At 35.4% G+C, this 9,639-nt stretch overlaps 1 protein-coding gene across 3 annotated transcripts in view; it reads left to right on the forward strand.

Annotated features, from left to right (window-relative positions):
- CHL1 (cell adhesion molecule L1 like) overlaps window positions 1-8,926 on the forward strand; it is an 80,753-nt gene extending 71,827 nt beyond the window's left edge. For all 3 annotated transcript variants that reach the window (XM_039217392.1, XM_039217394.1, XM_039217393.1), the window contains 2 exons: window positions 1,383-1,455; window positions 4,712-8,926. In XM_039217392.1, coding sequence (XP_039073323.1) covers window positions 1,383-1,455; window positions 4,712-4,928 — 290 coding nt within the window. In that variant the 3' untranslated portion in view covers window positions 4,929-8,926. The remainder of the gene's footprint in view (window positions 1-1,382; window positions 1,456-4,711) is intronic.
- The last annotated feature ends 713 nt before the right edge of the window (window positions 8,927-9,639 follow it).

Below are 9,639 nucleotides of genomic sequence, written 5' to 3' on the forward strand. Positions count from 1 at the left end.
TATAAAGTATCGGAGATGTTGACAACACTCATGACTAAGCCACACACATATAGTTGAATGTCTTCAGAAGAAGGGACCATTTTATAGCATGCCTTGCCCCGTATTTATGATGCAAAGAATGTAGGCACTAGCCTATTCTAACAGCAGTGGCTCCATTAGCCAGCATTGTTAGTGTTAGTCATTGTTGGGAATGCATTTCTTATGACTGTGACATATACTGGATACACTGCCTCCTGAATTAATGTACATAAATTAAAAACCATCATAATTAATAAAATGATTGGCTTTAGTTCAACTTCCAAATTTATTTGATCTTTTTCAGATATACATATTGTGTTGTTGCTATTATTAGTGTTCAAGATGCTTATACATAAGGAGAAAGATTAGTTTGGTGGTGTTCAGATTAGTGAGAAGTTCTTTTATTGGCTTATGATTCATCTAGCAAATATTTATTGGGAATCTATATGTATATTTAACATTCAAACAAACAAAAGCATAATTTCTAAATTTTTATAAAATGTATGCATGGAAATTTATGCAATTATACATCTCATTTTTTCCCTGTGAACCCTGAATTATTATGAAGTAGATTTTCAATAATGGATGACTGTTCTAGTTAATTAATTGGAAAATTTAAAGAGATATAGCATTCTTTTCTGAGTATCCCCAACAAATAGTCACTTGTGAAGTGTGGCCCTATCCAAATTTTAAAGAATGATGGAAAAGAAAAAAAAAGGTGAACATTTCACATTGTAGGACAGGTAAAAGAATCTCTTCGGTCTCTGCAAGTAATAGTAAAAGATGCCATGAAGGATTTTTGTTTGTGTTTTTCTAGTTGTCCTGTGTCCCACTACTTAGAATAAATCAAATTTAAAATGTCACTATAGACCTGAATATTCTGGTTATTGAGGCGATTATGAATACGAATGAGAACAGAACAGTCAAACAAATGGTTGACTATTAACTCACTTTAGTGACATAGATCTGGTAGGATCCTATGGTGTCTTCAAAAAGTTTTGGATAGTAAAATGAGTATCCAGTAATTTGGTCTTCAGCGAGAAACCATAACTAAGCTTGACTCTTCCAGTAAGACTCATTGCCCACATGATATTGATTAGCCACATGAGCATCTCCAACAGGCTCTAATTCTGATGACAAATCAGGAGAATCTAGGAGCTCCTTTTCCTTTTTTTTTTTTTTTTTTTTTTTGGCTTTAACAAAGAGGTAACTGATAGGTTAGAGATACAACCACAAAAAGCCACTTGACTCACTCGTATCTAAGAACTGGAGCTGTGCTTCTTACTGATTATCCATCTTTAGCCACACTATTAATATGTCTTTAAAAATTACTTGTATTACTTCCCCCTCTATTTGTTTGTTAGTGAAAGAAAAAGAAGATCTGCATCCAGATCCAGAAGTTCAGTCAGTAAAAGATGAAACTTTTGGTGAATACAGGTAAACAGTGTTCTGTCTCAAAATGTGTTAAAACATACACTCATCAGGTTATAAGCTTAAAAATACAAAAACAAACAAGTATTTCTTCTTAAAGTTTATACTACTATATTGTAATACCTTTTTAAAGAGTGGTTTGTAGGGGCACCTAGGTGGCTCAGTTAGTTAAGCATCCATCTCTTGATTTCCGCTCAAGTCATTATTTCACAGTTTGTGAAATCAAGCCCTGTGTTGGGCTCTGTGCTGACAGTGTGGAGTCTGCTTGGGGTTCTCTCTCTCTCTGACTTCCCTGCATACACGTGTTCTCTCTCTCTCAAAATAAATAAACACTTAAAAAAATAAAGAATGGTTTGTAAAAATAGGATCTACTTGAGTGATAGTAACCAACCTTCTGGGTGTAGGGGTGGATGTTACTGAGATCCAGGTAAATGTGTGTGCTAGGAGACTTTTTTTTTTTTTTTTTTTTTTAAGCTCTGTGTGCAATACAAAGGATACTGTTTTCATTTAGAGTGAATATCTGATTGGATTTTCTAAAACATCTTGAAGTCTCCAGCGTGGCCATTATGAACCCAGGTTTTATTCAGTTTGTGTCCATTAACATGTATTCTGTATGCCTTTGTATACTTACAAAGGTGAGTGAGTTTCAAATCCTGTCCTCATGATGAACCCAGTCTGCAGAGGAAAAGACTTACCTATACGCAAATCACTATAATTAAGTAAAGAAAATAAGAGAGCACAAAGAACAAGCTCTTTCAGCCCTGGAGGGATGCTGATAAAGCAAACTATCATCCAGAAGAGAGAAGATAGTTTTGAAAGATGAAATGGGCTCTGCTACTGTTAAGTACTGGTCAGAGCATGGCCAAACAAGAGAAAAAAAGCATATGGGGCGCCTCTGTAACTCAGTTGGTTGAGTTCAACATCTGATTCAGCTCAGGTCACGATCCCAGGGTTGTCAGATCTACCCTACCCCTGACTCCCTGCTGAACATAGAGCCTGCTTAAGATTCTTTTTCCCTCTGTCCCTCTCTCCTTCTTGTGTTCTCTCTCTCTCTCTCTCTCTCTAAAAACAAAAACAAAACCAAAACCAGTGTGCCCCAACGTGAGAATTGTAGGGTATCTTAATGGAGGATGTGTTAGACTTCTCATTCTACTATTGTGGGTCACCATCTTCCTCTTTGTACCACCCTCCCCGTTTCTTCGCCATTTGTGTTTGAGATGGCATTGTTTGCCATCACGTCCTCTGTATATTGCAGCCAAGGGGGCCCAGGCTTATACAGTCTTTATTACACAGGAGGCCAGAATTCATATGGAAAAGAGACTTGAACTGGCCCAGTTAGACTTGACTCTAACTGGCCCATCCCTGGATCCATTTCGGTGAAATGGAGCATTCTGACTAGCTGTCCTGGGTTAACCGATGTACATTTGAACCTCATTATAGGCTCTACTTTGCTCTATACTAATTTTTCTTTTTTGCACCTATTAAAAGCTCTTTTTTATAGTTTTACATTTCTTGATTAATCATTTTAAGTTCTTTCCAGAATAAGGATCATTAAAGGGAGAAGAAGGAAGGAAAGAGGGAAGAGAGGAAAGTAGAGAGGGATGGAGGGAAGGAGGGAGACCGAGAGAGAAAGGGAAACTTGAAACTTTACAGATTTACAAATTGTGGCTCAGATTCCATGTGGCAGGAATCATTAGGGGCCTATTGTTTAAAATTTTAAACACAGATATTTTAAATACAGATATTACTCATTTAGTTTTATAGGGAAGAGAAAAGCTATGATAATGCCTTGTTCAAAGACTCATTCCTGCTTACTCTGCTGCCTGATAAAGCCATCCACTGTTTAACCTGGCATCCCATTAACAAAAGTATTTATTAATATTTTAATTTAAATCTATTTAATCTCTTAATGTTTTCCATCATCTTTTCCCAAAACTACATGTTCATCTGGAAAATTACCTAGTCTCCAAGTTACCCCAGGAGACAGTTTTACTGGATGCTGTTCTTGCTCATGACAGGAGTTGTCATTCTTCCGGTTTCTGGTAATAGTTTCTTCACTACTTGTTACCTGGTCCCTAAGCTAATGCCACATTTTTGTTTTTGTTTTTTGTATTTTTGTTTTTCTAACTGTAAGCATCTTGATTCTGCAGCCAGTTACTGCCTGAGTCAGGATAGCTTGGGCAATGCTGCTGTCAAAGGCAACTCCAAAATCTTCTTTCTCAAGTTATGTGTCCAATACAGTTGGCTCTGGTCATCTTGACCACTTAGGAGTGGTGCCTGGTAGATGAGAATCCAGGATCACCACAGCGGTGGAAATAGAACATAGCAAATTGAGCACTGGCTCTGAAGTGACACAGGCCAACTTTGCTCACTTTTCTTGGGCCAGCTCAAGTCCCCTGGAAATGTATAGCTCAGAAACGTCAGGGAAATATCACCCTGCCTGGCTCCAATACAGCTGACAGATGGACCTATTTGATGAACAACACTGATTATCAAAAATTATAAAGTGCTAATCATATTCCAATTATATATTTTTCCAAATATATAATTCCTTTTTTAAAATGTTATAAAATATTTAACTTAGCATACAGCTTTACAGTGTGATAGTAGTTAGTACTTAAACAAGATCTTGATCCAGAAACTTAGAATACGTATCATTTTATAGACACTTTAGTAACTCAGTAATTTTTATTGAAGAATAAAACCTAAATAATAAATTTAGGATACTATAAATATTTATGTTCTAAAAATGCCAGCCATGTGAAAAAAAAAAATCTACCAACCTGAGTTTATCAACTGTATTAAAGAAAGTTCTTTGTTTACCAGAAACAGACTTTGATTGATTAACCTAATCAAAAGAGCAAATTTTGGGAGGATGTAGGGGTATGTACAGGATAAAAGATAAACACAAGAGATCAAGATTTGATGACTGGAAGTTCGAAAAGTTCATGAAATCAAAGGGAATAACATCATCGTCTCTATATATCAACAGATTAAATGTCTGCCTGTCTCAAAACTCCCATTTTTAAAGGGAAGCAGAAGTGTTGTGTATAATAGCAAATAGTTTCTCAGTTACTCAGAAGGACACAAATAGGTTATGATTTTGTAAACATTTATTTGCGAAGGAGTAATTTATAGTTTATGCGTCTGCAATGCTGATGTGAATGTCTTAAAACTTAAGACCTATTAGAACATACGCATGAGTTTTGCTTTATGTGAATATCTCATATTAGATTTTGTTGAATTGTTCTTTATTTTGTAGTGACAGTGATGAGAAACCTCTCAAAGGAAGCCTTCGATCCCTTAACAGGGATATGCAGGCCACAGAAAGTGCTGACAGCTTAGTCCAGTACGGAGAAGGCGACCACGGTCTGTTCAGCGAAGATGGATCCTTTATCGGCGCGTACGCTGGATCTAAGGAGAAAGGATCTGTTGAAAGCAATGGCAGTTCTACAGCAACATTTCCACTCCGAGCGTAAATGTATCACATGTAAACATCAGTGGTTTCACACCAACCTTCCATATTTATCTGTTCGAGGGAGCAAGAACTTTCACATAGGAATAGAAACGTGTTGGCATAAGATTTCATCCAGAATTTGAACATCTTGTAATTATGTTGAGAGAATAGCACTGCCTTGAAAAAATAAAATACCAAGCACTACAGGCCTATATTGTTTGTTTTGTTTTGTTTTGTTTTTCAGGTGCTGAAAATTCAGAACATAAAACAGATCCTGTATTTAGATTCACCTCAACTGAATCCAAAGTATCCCTTCAGTGTACTCCATTTTTGCCTGGTTTTACTGTTCACTGTGTTCGCATTGTTGTTGCTACCTTGTGGTTTTTCCTCTGTGTGCACATTTGTATTCAGTCTCTGAGAACTGTCTTAGTGACTTTGCTTCACGACAGGTAAAAAGATGGGAGGCAAACTGGTTATTTAAAATGTAAAGAGGAATTTGAATGTCTTATTAAAACAGTTCATTGAATATATACAGTCTAAATCTATTATTTAATTTTTTTTGTAGCAGGAGTCCTAGGTAAACTATCAACTCGTATTTATTGAGCGCCTAACTGTTTGCCCAGAGATGGTCATGTTTAAACAGAATTCTGACTTTTTCAGTTTTAACATGAATCTTTTGGTTATATCACTTATGACATCTAGAACCATCTTTGGTTTTTGTTCTTTTATTGGACTAAATTCAGCTGCAAAGGATGCAGTTATCTGATGAAAGAACAGGCCAAGGGATCCGGGATGCTGGAGTCTCCTAGCTACATCTATTTAATATCTTCATTTCTAAATTGACCACTTTTACCTTTTTTTCTATGTTTATATAATGGTATGCTTGCATATATTTCATGAATGCATTGTACATATTATGTTAATATTTACACAATTTAAAATACAGATGTGTTTTATTTTGAAGTGAGAAAAAGAACATGAACAGGCATGTTTGTACAGCTAAAGTATATAGTAAGATAACATTTTTCATCATTCCAGAGCTACAGCCAACAACACGAGGTTCCAAAACTGAAGACTTTGTATAAAGCGTTTGGATTTTGTTCTTATATTGCTTTTTCCAACAGTCTCAAAATAAAATATCATATAAATATTGAGGGAAATGTTTTCATATTTTTCAAAATAAGGTTTCATTGTGAGTATATTCCTACCCCAGCCCCCAAAAGAAAAACTGTTTACAGTAGACATTTCTATAAAGGGTTTGCCTTTCACATTTTAAACATCTTCACGGTGGGATCTCTGTTCTTTTGTCAAAGTCAGCACAAATTCAGGGAATTCATTTTCTGGCATGTGGGCTACTAGTCCTTCTAAAATTGTACATGAAAATGGTTTAAAAATATTATGAAGGACTGTGCATGCATGCCAGTAAAATCCAGTGTTCAACTTCTCACTTTATGGAAAGATTTTTTAACCCTACCATGAAATTCTTGATTATGTTTAAGTGAAAGTGAAATCACAGATTTTCCTTTAGTTTTTGAACTGTAGCTATGGCTATACATTGTTAAACCCTGACTTTGATTTATGCAGCCCACCGTATTTCTTGTGGACCGAAATTAGGGATGTTTGTAATGGTCAGTGCAGTAATCCACATGGAGCATCTAATGGTCATTTTTTACCTAGTGCGTCCTCCAAAATGCATGGGCAGCAAAAGAATGTCTTATTTAAAACAATACGTCATGGGCTCAGGATTTGACCAAACTCCCAGAAATCAGAGTTTCCAAAAGGAAGGGCATCTTGGTCCTCCTTGTGTACAAGGGGCCACACTTCCATCAGTGCACCTTGAGTTTCATCCCCGTCAGATTTCTAAAGCATTTTCTGGAGGAAGAATTCTCATGTTTTGACATACCCGGGAAGAATTTCTGGCCCTCAGCCACCGATGAGGCCAAGGCTGGCACTTCCGAGTACAGTTCTGCTATTAGTCTAGTTCCTTTTCTTTGTCATCAGCCAAGACGGTTTTAAGAGAATCATGCAGGTTGGAAACACTATCCAGAAAGCATTAGAAGTAGATTTATTTTGAATTTAATAATCTTTAAATTAGAACTTAACACGACTACTGCAGTGTTTGATTTTCCTAGACCTCAGTGTTTCCCTTTAGCAGTCTGAGTAACAGGGATGTTCCTTTTCCTATTTTCTCAAAGACCAAAACTTACTTACAGACATGAAGCATGAGGTTATGTTATGACTGCCTCTTGCTGTTATTCTCTATACGTTTTCTTAATACCATTTGGCTTCTACTAAGAATCTTCAGTGCAGAAGAATTGGTTCAGAACTAACTTTCTCTGTTAACTGTCAATATTATTTTAATGTAATAGATTGTATATAATCTCAAGGATTGTTGGTGGGGATGAGTTCCTAGAGAACTGTCCAAAGGTTGGAAAAATCCAAGTTCTCTTCCTGGTTCCAGCGCTGATCTTGTACATAAACCTTAGGCACGTTGCTTGACCCCTTTGCTTCGTACTGTCTCAACTATGAAGTGCTAATGATGATCTCAGTTACCTTATCTTTGTCACAGGGTGTTCTTTTTTATGAAGAAAAATCTGAAAATGATCAAAGCTAAGATGCCTTGTAACTTCATAAACCGTTAATCCAACGATGTATCAAAAGTCACCCCACACATACCAACTCAACTTTTTTCCTGTGAGCACATAAATATATTTTTATAGAAAGACAAATCTACAGGAAATAAAATCTGCTGTTCAGTGAGCAGTATGATTTGCACATGCCATCAAAAATTATTAATCAGAAAACAAGTAAGCAGGGTCTTTGCTATACAAAAGTGTTTTTCACTAATTTTGCATGTGTATTTATAAGAAAATGTGAATTTGGTGGATTATTCTATCGGTGTAAAGGCATCTGATATTTTAGATGTACCCATGTTTATAAAGGTGTAAAGCACAATGAAATTATGCTGGAAGTCTCAAATAATATTTTTTCCTATTTTATATTCATGGAAGAGATGAGATAGAGAGAGAACAATAATGAGAAATGTTGGTGTGTTTTTCTAAGCATTTAAAACATAGTTGCCAATCGAAGCCCTAAATATGTTTACATGCCATTAAGATATGATTCTTGTAACAATTTTAAATTGATTATAACGGGGTTGGGTTTGTAATTTGTGGTAGTATATATCCTAGTGTTCCCATAGTAAAATAAATAGGGTTGAGCCAAAGCTTACTTTGTTTTGTGTCTTAAATTGTTTGATTACATCTTCAAAAGCGATGAAAGGTATGTAGAACTGGTTTACCTGATTACTTTTTTTGGCTTAGATTAATATTCATAGTAGAACTTTATTAAAATGTGTTTGTATCGTAGGTGGTGTTTGTATTATGCTTATGAATATGTATGGTTTAAAAATATTTTCATTATACAAGAAATTCAACTTTCCAAATAAAAGTTCAACTTCATGTACTCTAAAAATGTTTGTATTCTTTTCTGTCTAGATAAGAAGAATCAGAATTTCTATATCCACCTTACCTTCAGGTGCCTCTGATCCTGGAATGTCAATAAATGAAGTATAAATTAATAAAGCACAAGTGACATATAAGTAAAAGTATTTTGATCCGAATGACTATACATACAAATAGACCATATAATAACAACATCTGCAAAATGTAATAAGCCAATAAATTCTGTACTTAATGATAAATGTAAAATTAAGACGAATATATATATTCATTTGATTATTTTTAGAACAATGTAGACCTGTCAGTTTTCAAGAAAATGTTCAATATTCTATACTTTCAAATAAGGTTAGCGAGTAATTGGGACACCCAATCTACTAAAAATTATAATTTTTGAAAAGTGTTTTACGTGTACTAAGCATGTTATATACATTATCACATTTAACCTCTAAAACAATATTCTGTTTGTAGAATTAAGGCACAACATGATTAAAAAATGTGGTAAATGTAACCAGCATGGGCTCGAGGTGGAAATTAAACCCAGTGCGGTTTGACTCTAAAACCCAGGCTCAGAATCATTATTCCAGTATGTATCCTTTTATCTCTCACTCCATCACTTTATCTTAGAAATGATAAAGAAAGCTAAGTTTGAGTTTAATGTTAACCTAGTGATCATGTTTAGAAACTTCTCAGTTTAAGATTTGTGATCAAAACGTACAATGGGGAAAACAATATTTTATATATATATATATACAATTGAACGTTTGAAACCGAAAAAGCAGTAATTGAAATAAATTGATATATTGGCTGCCTGACAACTCTTCCAAGAGGAAAATATGGCATCCAAACTTGTCGGACTCTGGAGTTCTTTGAAGACTCAGCGTTAGGTTTCTGTTATTTTCCTAACAGATGTCTTACCCTTCAGGCTTTGATTGTCATGTGCAGACACATGACTTCAGGGTATTTTTAGCCTAGGATTCTCCATATATTTGAGGCTTTTTATTTATGACTTCCTGCTTGACATCTCTTTTCCTAATGGTTGTAGAATATTTCAAACTCAGCATGTCAAAAGTGAATGAATAACTTTCCCCTTCCAAACCTATCCAACATCTCTCAACTGTACATACAATTAAGTGATTTTTTAAAAATATTTTTATTTATTTCTAGGGGAGAGAGAGAGAGAGACAGCATGAGCAGGGGAGGGTCAGAGAGAGAGGGAGATACAGACTCTGAAATAGGCTCCTGGCTCTGAGCTGGCAGTCAGCACAGAGCCCA

This window comes from Hyaena hyaena, unplaced genomic scaffold (assembly GCF_003009895.1).
Source record: "Hyaena hyaena isolate Hyena2069 unplaced genomic scaffold, ASM300989v1 scaffold_688, whole genome shotgun sequence".
Lineage (NCBI taxonomy): Eukaryota > Metazoa > Chordata > Mammalia > Carnivora > Hyaenidae > Hyaena > Hyaena hyaena.